Source organism: Lissotriton helveticus, chromosome 6 (genome assembly GCF_964261635.1).
Source record: "Lissotriton helveticus chromosome 6, aLisHel1.1, whole genome shotgun sequence".
Classification (NCBI taxonomy): domain Eukaryota; kingdom Metazoa; phylum Chordata; class Amphibia; order Caudata; family Salamandridae; genus Lissotriton; species Lissotriton helveticus.
The window spans coordinates 996,571,712-996,586,779 of record NC_136067.1 but is presented as its reverse complement, the minus strand read 5'-3'; the positions used below and the strand labels follow the sequence as shown (position 1 = coordinate 996,586,779).

The 15,068-nt window shown below is 47.8% G+C and overlaps 1 protein-coding gene across 2 annotated transcripts in view; it reads left to right on the top strand.

Moving 5' to 3' along the window:
• Positions 1–15,068, top strand: part of LATS1 (large tumor suppressor kinase 1) — a 278,558-nt gene that overhangs the window by 127,179 nt on the left and 136,311 nt on the right. For both annotated transcript variants that reach the window (XM_078648633.1, XM_078648634.1), the window contains exon 5: positions 13,733–14,315. In XM_078648633.1, coding sequence (XP_078504759.1) covers positions 13,733–14,315 — 583 coding nt within the window. The remainder of the gene's footprint in view (positions 1–13,732; positions 14,316–15,068) is intronic.

The following is a 15,068-nucleotide window of genomic DNA, read 5'->3' as shown; positions in this document are numbered from 1 at the left end:
AACAGCAGAAGCTATGTGGCCCAATGAAGATTTTTTTGAGACTGCAATCACCTCCGATAGTCTTCTTGCGGTAGCCAATTCTAGAGAGACACGAGTCTGCAATTTGGAAATTTCTTGGTCAATCACAAGATTAGTACGAGTGATGAAATCATCCATAGGACCACTAATTGATGGGCCTCCCTTAACAGCCTTACTACGAGTTAACCTGGTACACATAGTGAGACAGGAACAGGGACCGGGGTAAACCTCCAAATACAATGCAAAAGATGACGAATTAAAACCCAGTTAGTCAGTGATGAGAGATGGGCGAAAGAGGGTGGGCCAGTCCAGTCCTCTTCAGACCTCGAACGGCCTCAACCGGCCCGCTCTTAGCCCGGTCTTCGCCCGAGCTGCGTCCCGCGCTGCGGGAGTTTGAGATTGTGATATAGGGGGCGGGTTAGGCGGGGGGGCGGGCCGGCAGGGAGAGCGGACCGGATGCTGGTACACGGTCTGGCAGGGACTCCTGGTTCTTGGAGTTCCCTGCGCGCTCGCAGCCCCGCCGAGCCTCTCACCTACTTCGCCTCGCAGGACCTCCCCTTTAGATGCTCCACACACACACCAGGACGCTGCGGCACCCGCGGAGCGGGTGCGGCGAGGTAAGGTCTTGGTCCGCTGGTGTCTCGCTGTTGGCTCGCTGTTAAATCCCATATGCCTCCGTGTAATGAAAAAGAACTGTGTCCTAAATGTGTTAGTCACACGTGTCCACACATTCGTGTTGGGCTAAATTCTCCTTAGAAAAAATGTGGAAGAGACAAGTGACACCTCACGGAAACACCACCAACGGGGTAACTGGTATGAGATTTCCAGACAGGCCCCTGTCTCATCATCGGTCGTCACTTGTCTCTCAAAGAAAAAAAAAGAAAGCAAAGGAGTGTCCACAACGACAACAGAAATTGTGACAAACAGTGGATAGCAGTGATATCTGCTGGTGACAAACACAAAACATAAAGAAGTGCTTAAAAACCAAGCATAAAGTCCCCTTAACCAACTTTATTAATAGGGAATTACTTATGCAATGGTGTCTAAAAAGGCTGGTAGCTATTCATGCCTACCATTACCTATTGCCAGTGCCGACATGTTTCACTGCAATAGCTCGTTAAGCAGTTTCATCAGGGCTGCACTCTTGTGCCACCACTCCACTTTTGGACACTAGTTCAGTTTATGCCAGAGACAGCCAAGTTGCGCATACCAGCCGCTCAGGGCTTGAAAAGGATGTCGGGGTGCTCCAATCGTGAGCTATCACCTCAGCTTATCCTTAAGCGTAATATCAAAACGTAGGTGCTTTTCCTCAACCTTTTAAGCACTTCTTTATGTTTTGTGTTTGTCACCAGCAGATATCACTGCTATCCACTGTTTGTCACAATTTCTGTTGTCGTTGTGGACACTCCTTTGCTTTCTTCTTTTTTCTTTGAGAGACAAGTGACGACCGATGATGAGACAGGGGCCTGTCTGGAAATCTCATACCAGTTACCCCGTTGGTGGTGTTTCCGTGAGGTGTCACTTGTCTCTTCCACATTTTTTCTAAGGAGAATTTAGCCCAACACGAATGTGTGGACACGTGTGACTAACACATTTAGGTCACGAGTGTTGGTGTTCGTGGTTGCTGTCAGGGCGAACAGGCGGAATTCATTTTTTAACGTGGGCGGGAGTGCAGTGCAATATTCTCTTCATAAAGTGTATGAGAGTGTGAGAGGTAGCAGGATATACTAACTGCCCCTTGTTGTAGTCACTGATATGTTTTGACGCCCGAGGACTGGGTCTTGTGTTGTATGACACTGGTGTTGTGGAGTACCTTGTGTGCGTGGGTGAGGAGCTTGAAGGTTATCCTCTTGTTGACCGGGAACCAGTGCAGGTCCCTCAGGTGGGGTGTGATGTGGCTGCGGCGAGGGATGTCGAGAATCAGGCGTGCAGAGGCGTTCTGGATGCGCTGGAGCCGTCTCAGGAGTTTGGCCGAGGCTCCTGCGTAGAGGGTGTTTCCATAGTCCAACTTGCTGCTGACAAGGGTTTGAGTGGGGATCCACTTGTAGATCCTACGGATCATGTGGAGGGTGTTGAAGCAGCAGGAGGAGGAGACGGCGTTGACCTGTTTAGTCATGGAGAGGGTGGAGTCTAGGATGACCCCTAGGTTGCGTGCGTGGTCGGTGGGTGTTGGAGCGGTTCCCAGTGCGGTCGGCCACCAGGAGTCGTCCCAGGCCGAAGGGTTGGATCCGAGGATGAGGACCTCCGTCTTGTCTGAGTTCAGCTTCAGTCGGCTGTTCCTCATCCATTCAGCAACGACCTTCATTCCTTCGTGAAGGTTGGTTTTGGTGGTGTGAGGGTCCTTGGTGAGGGAGAGTGTCAGCTGGGTGTCATCGGCATATGAGAGGATGTTGAGGTCGTGCTGACGGGCGACGTGGGCGAGCGGTGCCATGTAGATGTTAAACAGGGTTGGGCTGAGGGATGAGCCCTGGGGTACGCCGCAGATGATCTCTGTGGCTTCGGAGCGGAAGGGGGAAGGCGGACGCTCTGTGTTGTGCCGGAGAGGAAGGAGGTGGTCCAGTCCAGGGCCTTCTCTTGGATCCCAGCGTTGTGGAGGCGTGTTTGTAGTGTGTGGTGACTGACCGTGTCGAAGGCGGCTGACAGGTCCAGGAGGATGAGGGCCGCCGTTTCTCCGTTGTCCAGCAGAGACTTGATGTCATCGGTGGCGGCGATGAGGGCAGTCTCGGTGCTGTGGTTGCTGCGGAACCCGGACTGGGAAGGGTCCAGGATGTTGTTCTCCTCGAGGTAGCGGGTCAGTTGTTTGTTGACGGTCTTCTCGATGACCTTTGCCGGGAGCGGGATCAGAGAGATGGCCGGAAGTTCTTGAGGTCCTTGGGGTCCGCCTTGGGTTTCTTGAGTAAGGTGTTGATCTCGGCGTGCTTCCAGCTCTCCAGGAAGGTTGCTGTCTCGAAGGAGGTGTTGATGACTTTCCGGAGATGGGGTGCGATGGATGTGCTGACTTTGTTGAAGATGTGCTGTGGGCATGGATCTGACGGAGATCCGGAGTGAATGGTGTTCATGATCTTGATGGTGTCATCTTCGTTGATGTTGGTCCAGTAGAGCAAGCGGTTGGTGCGGATGGTGGTCGTGGGGGCGGTGGCCTCGGTGGTTGTCGGGGCGGTCGTGGCGTTGAAACTGTTGTGAATTTCTGTGATCTTGCGGTGGAAGAAGGTGGCCAGCGAGTCGCACAGGTCTTGCGAGGGTGTGACGTCGTTGGTGTTGGAGCTGGGGTTGGAGTGTTCCTTCACGATATTGAAGAGCTCTTTGCTGTTGTGCGCGTTGTTGTCTAGGCGATCTTTGAAGGAGGCCCTTTTGGCGGATCTGATGAGGTGATGTGTCTGCGGGTGGCATCTTGTGGCTTGTGTGCGTGGCTGTCCGGTGTTCGTTCATGGAGCCAGATCTTCTCCAGCTTTCGGCAGGTTTGCGTGGATGCCCGGAGGTCTTCAGTGAACCAGCTGGCTTTCTTGTTGGTGTGATTGTTGGGGGGTTTCATGATCGGGCGAGGGTGTTGGCGCAGTCGTTGATCCACTGTCTGGGGTTGCGGGCGGCGGTGTCGGGGTCGGTATGGTCGGCGGGTGGGCTCTGGGCGAGGGTGGTGGTGGTGGTTAGCTGGTCTTCGGTGACTTTGCTCCAGCAGCGTTGAGGCATCTTTTGGGTGCGGTGGTGCGTGGTGGGTTTCTTGAAGGTGAAGTGGATGCAGTGGTGGTCGGTCCAGTGGAGTTCGGTGGTATGGTTGAAGGAGACGTGGGGGCTTGCGGAGAAGATGGGGTCAAGCGTGTGACCGGCGGAGTGGGTGGGTGTTGTGACGAGTTGTCCGAGTCCCGAGGTTGGCTAGGTTGTCGATCAGGGTGGTGGAGTTGGTGTCGTCCTTGTTCTCGGGGTGGAAGTTCAGGTCCCAGAGGAGGATGTAGTCCATGGAAGCGAGGGCGTGTGTGTTGACTAAGTCGGCGATGGAGTCGCTGAACTGTGGTCTGGGTCCAGGCGGTCTGTAGATGAGGGCTCCTCTGAGGGTGGTGTTGGGGTCGGTGTGGATCTGGAAGTGCAGGTGTTAGGCGGTACTGAGGGTGTCGTCGGTGTTGGTTGAGACTCTGAGAGTGTTCCTGTGGACGATGGCGATTCCTCCTCCCGCTCTGTTGGTGTGGTCCTTGCGGTTGATCTTGAAGCCTTCCGGGACGGCTATGGCTGTCGGGTGCCGAGGCGGGGTTCAGCCAGGTCTCAGTCAGGAAGGCGACGTCTGGGAGGTTGAGTAGAGTAGGTCCCAGAGTTCAACGGCATGTTTTCGGGCGGAGCGGGTGTTGAGAAGGATACATCTGAGATGGTTGGGTTCTTTCCTGTTCGGCAGCATGGTGGGGCGGATGCTTGTGAAGCTGCAGTTCCGGCAGGTGAAAGCTCCGTGGGTGTGCTTCGGGATGGCCAGGAAGCAGGTGTGTGATCGTCTGGTGTTGAGTGCGTGGAGGGTTCTGGCATCGTAGCGTTGTCGTGCGTCGTGGCGTTCATGGTGTCTAGGGGTCCTGGCGCTGGACGCGGTCCAGGCACGGACGGGCACAAACGGGCTTGCCTTAGCTGCGCCAGCGGCGCGCCCGCTGAGCGGGCCGCCATATGAGGGGATGTGGGAGGGAGGAGCAGCTTGGAGGCAGGAGCGGGGCGGCGAATGGGATTGCAGGTGGGTTGGTATAGCCATGTTTGCGTGCGGGACGAGCGACGGGTGGCAACTGACACAGCCAGCTGGGCCAGGCGGCGGTGTTGGGGGATGGTAGAGTGCGTAAAACTGTACAGATGTCAAAGTCTGACAAATAAACACGTAATTATTGTTGTTATTAGCACATGAGAACCATATAGAACTATTGTTTTGTGTGTCTTGGGGGCGCATGGGTTGTTGTATGCATCTGTAAGAGTGGGGAAGGGAGGGTACACTAGCCAGTGGTTTCATAAAATGTCACTTGCATAGTGTTTCGATGCCGCGGCTGAGACCTCGCAGAGCTATCGCCATGTCCCGAGGCACTACAAGTATGCGATGAGGTCATCAGTGTAGCGCACAGCTGTCATGTCTATGGATTCGTAGTGCTCCTTACTCCTATGTTTGGCCTTTCAATGTGGATAGAATTGGCTAATAAAGGTTGCGGGTCATAAAAAACAGAGTTTTGTACATTCACACACCACTGAAACAATGATTGAAGTCTCTTTATTTAAATTAAGCCAGTTTCTACTGTTCCTTTTTCTTAGAGGAGACATTGTCATAAGTGCTTAAGGCACTCTGTCAGGCGTATGAAGCTCTGTGTAAATCCGTGTTGAAGACATCGCGAGTCCTAGTGAGAACAATGTGGATAGAATTAGCTAATAAAGGCTGCAGGTCAATAACAAGCATTGGCGGCCCCTTTGAAGTGAAGCTCGCGGCCGTGAAAGTGAAAGCGGGATGTAATTAGGGGGGGAGAGGTGAGGCCGAGCGCGCACTGCGCACGCTGGGGAAGCAACAGATGCCTGTGGGAGGGAGGCTAATGGCTTTGATGTGGACGCGCTTTCTGCACGAGTGCACCACACGAACTGTCCGAAATCCGCGATGGTTTAAGACCTTGGTTTGCCCACTATACTCTCGTCTATTTATCCCTTGCGGGATATAATAGTCTCGACCTAAAAAGAAAGAAAAGATTCCGGACCCAACCACTAGACCGCGGAATAATGCACAGCATAGTGAATCCAGAAAGATCTTCAAGCTGCAAAACTACATCGACAGGTAAGAAACTATTAGTTTTCCTGGTGGTGCGTCTTCTGTAGGAGAGCAACATTGAGTGAGTTGCGCTTAAGGTATTAAAGCACTCCTCTTTTAATTTTTCTCACAACCCGTTGACGATCCAAGAAAGGACTCTGAAACTAGGAGCGTTAAGGTGGTAACCATAGACCGTCATTTGCAAAGGTGTAGGGCTAAGACTCCCGGGTGGTTGACTGGGGCTGAGCGAGGTGTAACAGGGGTAGCAATGACACTACCCTGGATGCCATTGGGGATTGTTTTCGACTGTGCCAGGTCCCCCAAAAGAATAGACAAGGACAGAGATTGGGAACGCGAATTGTAGAAGATCACATTGATGTCTATCGAATAAAACTACATAAACCCCATTATTGCCCCCTCACCCAGGCTCCCTGCATAACGGACCTGAAATTACCAGCTCCAAAACTGTGCAGATTGCCTGTTGCCCCAAAACATAATAACTTAAGTAAGCCGTGGATCCCGCCAAGAAGTCACCTCGCTACCCTCTCCAGATAGAAAGAAGAAATGTTACCACATAAAGATTCAACTTTGTAAGAATTTTCAGTTCCAAGCATTGTCGGACCCAGTCCGCTCTAGAAAGGGGTCAGCACACCCGCAGTCACAGTATCATAAACATGAAACAGAGTCTTGGCTGCTCTTGTCGCCAGGTGTTGGCCCGTGGTACAGAGAAAGTCACCAGCGGGACCTCGCCTTGCAGCAGGTTGCAGCATGACCACTAGCCGGTCTCATCATGTTCCCTGCCCGGTGTTGCAGCTCCAGAGTGTCATTGTTCGCAGCAGGTGTGATGTCCAGCCCCTTAACCCCACCACCACTCTCCAGTCATACAGCCAGTTCTAGACCTCCTCTGGGGCAGTGAAGTACCAGGTTTTATTGTCTGCCATGACTGGCTGATTTGCTGGGAAAATCATGGAGTATTTCTGGTCACATTGTCTCAACTCCTTCTTAACTTTGAGAAAGGATCGACGCAGTTTCTACACTCAGAGTAAAGTCCGGGAAGAAGGCAAAAGTGGCATTTTCACAGCTTACTGATGGTGCACTGCGAGCTGAATGCAAGATGAAGTTTTGATCATGGTAATTTAAGATGGGTGAAATTATGGGTCGTTGTCGCGTGCTAGGAACTCGGTGGCCACACTCAACTGAGAAATACTTTGAGAGAACACATGGCTTCAATTGTTTCAGTATGAGATCATCCACTAACAGGTCAACCGCCGGGTCTTCTTAACCTCCAGGGACTCCTATTATGCGGACATTGTTTCTTCAGGAATGTCCCTTGAAATCTTCCAACTTCGCCTCCAGCGTGTTAGTGGTGGCATTCAACATCTTGAATTGCGACTTTAGGGCCTTAGTGTCTGTCTGTGGGGTGAAAATAGAGTCTTCTGCCTCCTTGACACGGGCCCTTAGATTTCGTAGGTCGGCATCCATCAGGGTAACCTCAGTGGAGACAGTAGTATCGATTTTGCCTTTAAAGGCTACATGGATTCCTTGCAACGCCGCAACGATGCCTGTAGGAGTGGATGCATCTTCCTTTGGGGAGCCTGGATCACTTGAGTGTTTTGGCCCTCCGCCTTGGGCAAAGTGGTGGAGTCACTTGGCTGGGTATATTTGTACAATTTAGTCTGATGGAGAGTACGAGGTCCCTTGCCGCCAGTCATTGCCTGCGGGTCACTCTGTGCTCCTCCTTGCCAAACGTATCAGGGTAGCGGGGATGGGGTACTCCAGCACTCACCGCTGCCTGCCAGACTCTTCCTCTGCGGCCTGTCTGGTTTCCTTTTTCCCATCCCCTGAATGAGTGGAGAGCTTTCGCAATGCAAACAGATTAGTCGAGGAAGCACCTCTCGCTACCTGTGACGGGGTCAAGTACAAAACTGCTATCCCAACAGAAGTGCATCCAACAAAGTAGAGTCGCTGGATGTGCATGTATTTTGTGTAAAACTATAACATTTTGTATAATTTGAGAAAAAAAATGTTTAATTACATTCTTGTGCATAATGAATGAACAAATTACTTTCAATTGTATGCTTCTTTTCAGAACCTGTACACTAATTTAACACAGCCAACCGGCTGCACAGCTAATTTGATGAAGTGTGGCTTACCCCATTAGGATCTGTGGGGAAGGCACCGCCTTTCACTTCATGTCAGAAGGTCTCACTACCAATGGAAGAGAAAGGAAGGGGGCACCCCAGGTGCCAAAACTGCCACTTCTCTGTAGTCGCATCTGTGCAGGGTGCGCTTGCCTTGGAATGCGTGCCCCAGTTGCCCAGTACTGTGTAAGGTCCGGTGGGTAGGCGCAGGCAGTTCCACACCTGAAGTAGGGTCCCAGAGGTGGCCTCTTACACAGCTTTGACTCAGTGGATGTCTAGGCCGGGGTCCGTCACTGGAAAAGTGACGCTGCAGCATCGGGCACTATTAGTCCCACAGGTGTTTTGGCAGCCAAGCTGGCACTGTATTTCTTTGGGACTTGTCACAGAGGTGGCGTTGTGGGGACACTGGTACACCCGCAGGCAGGATAGCAGCCGCGCACCTCCAGGCCAAAGGCTGCGTTCGGAACCCTACCGGACCTCAAAGTGCATATTTTAGATGCGGGGTCGACTCCACCACTTTCGCAGTTAGCAAAGGTTGGTTCCTGGTCTCGTGCTGTACAGCTGTCCACACCGGGGGCGCCCGAAGTTGGGAACAATCAGGATCTGTGCGCGAGCACCCCAGCCTTGTTCGCACTCCCTCGTCGTCAGTTCACTCGAGGCCATGGCTCTGCCTCGGTGACAAGGCTGCACTCTTCTTCTTTTATGCTGCTCCTTTTTACCCCAAGTGTCCAGCGCTGGGTGACTACAAACACTCTGGCAGCCGTCACATGAATAGTAAGGCTCGGGCATTAAGCTATTCTGCTGTAGGCGGATACAGGGACGGATGCTAGGGGATTAGTGTGGCAGGTGACAGGAGCTGCTTCAGAATGTGGCCATCTTCTGTTGTGGTTGGCCACGGTGCCCCTTACAATGCATGGTTCTAATGTGCAACAAGTGTAGCTGTCACATGTAAAATAGTCCTTCATGCATTCCATTAAAGGTGAAAGGAGACATCCAATAGCGAGAAGTTTAGCCTAAAATGCTCCTCTGGGCTGATTCGATCGGTGAATGACCGCATTTCAAGCCAGTAACAGAATGTTCGTGAAGCAAAGAAGCCAGTGGCTGCAGGAGACTAAGCCAGAGCTCCTTATATGTATGTAATACAGTGTGGGTAAGAATAATTTCACATCAAACATAAAAAACACGAATCATCCATTGAAGACTGCTTCGGGGCTTAGTGCAAGGGATCCCCATTAAAAAAAATATTTTAGCATTTCTCTTTAAGCCAGAGCCTGTACTTTTGTTTAAATAACAGTTGTTGTAGAACATTAGCAATTGCAATTTCTGTTTCTGCTCAGCTATAGATGTAATGTAAACTTGGTTTGCCCTCCAAAGGAAACTTGTCAGTATAATGTACCTGAACGTTTTAGTTTTGAAGGTCCGTATCCACTGTCCGCCCACAGCTCTAAAATGTTATGCAAAAAAGTACATCTCCTATACAACCCAGAGGAAACCTCAAAAGAAATTCTAATGTCCGTTTAGCCTTAATATTTCCCTGAAAATATATCAAAAGTCTTGTGGACAGATCATGATTTCTTTTTTTCCCAATATTTTATCCAACTGACCACTGCAGGTCATTTGGTGCAAATGTCACTATAAAATTGTACTACTCAAGGGACCTATAGTAATTGTTTAAGGTACTACAGCCTGCAGCAGGGAAGCCACAGTAGCACCTTTTCAAGGGAATGCACATGTGAAACGCTGTGATTCATTGAGGGGGGAAAAAGACATACTGGTTTTGCCAGTGCTTGTTAAGTCTACCCACAGATAAATTTCAGAAGTAATGCCTCAACTTCATTCGAGTCTCAATTTGTAGTTTCATATCATGGATAATTATAGAATTACAAAATTATTGTACTAATTGATTTGAAGACATCTGTTACTTTTAGTTATGTGCAGAATAGCTTATCAGACACATGAATTGCAGATCTCTTCAACTCAAACATGTTCACCTTACACCCAGCAGTTTGAAAATTCACTTGTAATTTTTGCATCTTGATAAAGTAAACGGCCAAAAAGGTTTTTGCATTCCATAACATTCATTTTTTTTCACTTGAAAAAATGATTTTTTTAGAACGAAGCATAATTACACCAAAGGAATGCCCAAAGGGGACAGAGCAGAGCAAGTGTGTGGTAAACAAATGCAGGGTTAATAATCTTTGGAAAACTGGGAACTATGTAGGAGTTTGTAGAATTTGGGCTGATCTTGGTGCCAATTTATGCTACATTCCTTCCAGTATAATAGTGAAGGGTATAGACATCCTCAGTCTTACTCCTCTAAAACTATTCATGTTCATAATCTTGCTCACTGTGTTCAACGAAGACTCCAATCTGTAGGAATTGTTGATGGTAGAGTGGATAATTATAATTCCGATTTTTAGGTCTCGCTAGAGTCAGCGCATGCGCTGCTCTTGCGAGAAATTTAGTAGGTGGTCTAAAAGTGCTACCCAGGCCGGCCACCAGCTTGCTATTACGTGCACAAGCGCGTGCGACGTGCACAGCACTTTGTCCCATCGCGCGCGTGCGTACAAAACTCGCATCACCACTCGCGTTTTTTTATTTCATTGCGCGGCGTTACTTTTACAGCCGCGCGGCTAAGGCTTGTTCTGAGAGGTTGCAACTCTGGACATTCTTTTCACGTGCCTTGCGCATGGCCCCATGTCATGCATGTCCCTTTCTCACTTGTGGATGTTTACCCAGCAGCACTTGGCAAGCTTGGGTTTTTAGAGCAGATTATGTTGATGGTTCCCGTCAGAGGAGGGACGTGACAAGCCCCACGAGCAGTTGTTGTCCTGGGCAGTGCCCCCCCCCTCAGGCTCCTCGCTCCATCACGAAACGCCCGGGCAGAGTTTCACGCCCATTGTATTTACCGAATATTTGCAGCCGAATTAACATGGCTCTGAAGGGAATTCGGCGTTTCTATTCTTAATAACACTGAATGTCACGCGCCATCTCCATAATTCTTTCTCTAGTTATTGCGGTCCCACATGTTTTGCCATCAGTACAGTGCAACCAGCCTGGGCGGTGACGTAATTTTTAACGTTTGCATACCCATAATGCACCTGCGCAGCAATTGATGTAATGCAGGTTTTTTTTTCCACGTACAAATGTCTTTTTTAAATCTTCATTTATTTTGACAGGACGGGTACCCCAAGCGTAGTACTTACCTTTTTTTTTAATTGAGAAAAGCACTCTTAGTATGAAATTATTTGAAACTGAGACTTTATATACCGCTGTGTATACTTGTTGATATGTAGTTTCATAACTCCCATCTTTTCCATATACAGTGTGTGCGCGCCCATGGGGCCGTAAGAGGTTCTGCGTGTGATTCCTTCTCTTAGCTGTACTTTCCAAGTCAGGGGATCACTTTGCAACCTGAGGTTTTTAGGCCCCTTCTTATAATACAAGTCACTTTCAGCCAGCACTGGCTGAAAGTGCGACGACAAAAGGCAAGGTATATTCGACATTTATGAATATAAAATGAATGATACTAAATAAACTACGTTATACTCATGCACAGCTGAGCTACACTTTGTTTCCACACTAAGCACTTCTTAAACAGGCCCCAAAGAAGTCAAAACTAATCCAGGCTAAAGAAAGCTGCAAATTGCTCCCGAAAGTTGGTTAGTCCTTCCATTTTTCGGGGTTCTTTAGTACTTTATTAGCAGTGCGGCATCATGTAAATAGGTATTTTCTTAGGCTGCTCTTGTGTGCTTCTCTCCCGCCCGTGTCGCTCTCTCCCTGTCTCGCTCGTTTGTTTCTCCTCCTGGCCCGTGCTCCATGTTGGTCTCTGCCACATGTGCTGCTTTAAGCCCCTTCTTCTCCCACCCAGCTTTTATTTTCTCCCCACGCCCCCTCCTCCATTGCTCCCCCATTCCTCATGGGCATCTCAATTATTTTGTACACTTTTTTGGAGGGCCAAGCAACAGCAAATGACTCACCAAAAAAGGAGCTCCAAAAAGTGCCACCTCAAAAGCATTTTTGCGCACATTATTTTTTACTGACTTACGTAGTATGCATTATCAATAAAAAAATTTAAATAAAGGAAAATAGCACACGCGTCATTTCCTGGGTGCACGCAATTGTTGACACGTGTGCCCGCCTACAGAATGACATGACTGGCAACAGCTGCCCATTTAGATTTTTGCTGATGTTGCACAGCATGGGTAAACACGATTGGCAAAGCCAAAATGTGGAAAAGGCTTCGCCAATGCTTGTTTTTATATATCTACTTCACCGGACATTGAATTTCTTGCATGTGAATAATGGGGCACACTGAATCCATAATGTTTTTTACACATTGCCACCTAAGTACATATACATACCACCAGGAGAAATGGGATGAAAGGAATGGTGCGAGAGACTCGTACAAATGTTTTTCAACTCCTAGAAATAAGTGAGACTCAAAAACATTTTTAAGCTGTTTCTAAACACCGTGTTTACAAGGTGGGAATGTGGAATGGATAACCCAAATTTTGTTGGGATGTAAGGAAAGGGGATTCACCATGGGGATAATCATTTTCCATATGGTTTCATAACATGCAAAATAAACTGAACAACTTTTAATTTACTCCAATGCCAAGTGGTCTGTGTGGCAGTTTTAGATTAGACAACGGATAAACTACATGAATATGTTTAGAGGAACTAAGTTATATCTGCTAAACTATGGCTTTTTTAGTTACACAATCGTAATTTGTTTCTAACTTTGTGACTTCCCAAAAAGTAAACAAGCATTGGATTATATAATAGGTCTCGCCTTTGGGACCTTATAAGTGTTTAGTTATCCAGCACAATATCCTTGGTGCAACAGCATTAACTGTTGCATGGCTAAACACTTATAAGGTACCCAAAGGCGAGACCTATTGTCTATGCCAATGCTTGTCCATTTAGTACCTTTGTCCCATATAATGGATTGATTATCAAAACGTGGTTTGTAGCATGATTTATTGTTTATTTAGTCTTAATTTAATGGGAAGCCATTGTTGGGATTTGGAGACCCGGCCAAATGTGCATGTTTAATCATGTCTTTGATCATCCTGATTTGTTAGTAACCAATATGCTATAATTTCTTAAGCCTTTCCAATCTATGTCTGTGTTTATTTTCTATCTGAACTTGAATGCCTAGACCTAATACAATGGATCCCAGGCAAATCACACTTTAAAATCATGAGTCTCTCTCTCTCTCTGTAGGAACTGATTTTTGCCAACCATGCTCTCATAAGCAAGCCAAATTCATTCTTTGCTTCTGTAGCACCAAGCACAATGCTAGTCTGGAAATAGAATTATTCCGGATTGTAGCAAGTCCTTGAGTTTTGTTACTGCGCCTAATTTAGCATATCATCAGTTACTTTTGCATAATGGTTTAAACTCACAGCACAGATATAACCCAGTGTGCTCAGTGTTTGCTAGTTGACGACCATCCCACAGCGTAGTAAGTGGCACCAATGTACAAGGCAAAGGTTTTTCTTAAATGTTGCCTGGATGTTGATTAAACCTAACCTTGATGACTACAACTGCTTGCTGTCTGCATGTCGTCTTCAGGATGTGAGGTACACAGACTTTCTGTGATGGTAGAGCAGTTTTGCCTAATGATGCAAAAAAAAAAGCTGGACATATTTTTTATTAGTGTGAAGGTTGTTATAGATGTAGTAGAGATGTTAATTTTCGATATACTTTGTGCGCTACTACTGTTTTAGTGTAGTGCATCTAAACAACATCCTTCAGTTTTCTTTACCTTGAGACTGTTTTACTGGTTTTTTTTGAAGAGCTAACAATTTATTTGTAATCATAGGTGGGTTTATCACAAGATGCGCAGGATCAGATGAGAAAGATGCTGTGCCAGAAAGAGTCAAACTATATCCGCCTCAGGCGAGCAAAGATGGACAAAACCATGTTTGTAAAAATCAAAACTCTGGGCATTGGGGCATTTGGTGAAGTCTGCCTGGCAAGAAAAACTGATACAAATGCTTTGTATGCAACAAAAACGCTCAGGAAGAAAGATGTGCTTCTGCGAAATCAAGTTGCCCATGTTAAAGCAGAGCGCGACATCCTTGCTGAGGCTGATAATGAGTGGGTAGTCCGTCTGTACTATTCATTCCAAGACAAGGACAATTTGTACTTTGTGATGGACTACATTCCTGGAGGAGACATGATGAGCTTGCTAATAAGAATGGGCATCTTTCCTGAGAATCTGGCACGGTTCTACATTGCTGAGCTCACATGTGCTGTTGAGAGCGTTCATAAAATGGGCTTCATTCACCGGGACATCAAACCCGATAACATTCTGATTGATCGCGATGGCCACATTAAACTGACTGACTTTGGGCTTTGCACAGGATTTCGATGGACTCATGATTCCAAATATTACCAAAGTGGTAAGAAAGCCCAAACTATTATGAAGCTACAATATTCTCCCCCATGGCTTTTTTGGGATGTGAGGGCGGCGGGAGGCATGCATGCATAAAGTAAATGTTGCTGATATATTTGGGAAGGGTATAAATAATCTAGATGCTGCATGCAGGATTGGATAATGAAGTGCAAGTAAGTATGGGTTTCCTGAAACATACATACATCATATTGGTCCGCAAAGGCCCCTCAGTCAGGGCAGTTCAGTTTACTTTTGAGGCTGGCGATATTCCAGGATAATATCCTCCGCTTTGTTGGTTCATTATATTATGCTATGTTGACAGCCTGGATGTCAATATTGGGGGGCAATTCTTTACTCAAGAGGTAATTAAAGCACTTCCCCCATAACCTTGTTTGAACACCTTCCTGTTGTACAGTGTTAACTTAGGGACTTGAAGCTTCTAATATTCCTAATACACCGGCTTGAGCAAGGGAATTGGGGGAACTTGTATGCAAGCCTGTTAAATTATCACTTTGGTTCAGACTCTTGACCATATGCCCATCCAATCTACCTTCCTTGTCCTTACCTCTTGGTTTTATTTTGGGATGCGTCTCCGCTACTTCCACCCCTGCCCCATGTGTGGTACTCGGACAACGCCTCCTACTGATTGATATACCCAACTCCATGGGAGCCCCTTGGTAGGTGATCACCTGGTCAGGGTTATGTTTTAGTGTATACATTTTCCAGTGAGGGCCAATTCCTATGATTGGACTGGACTCAT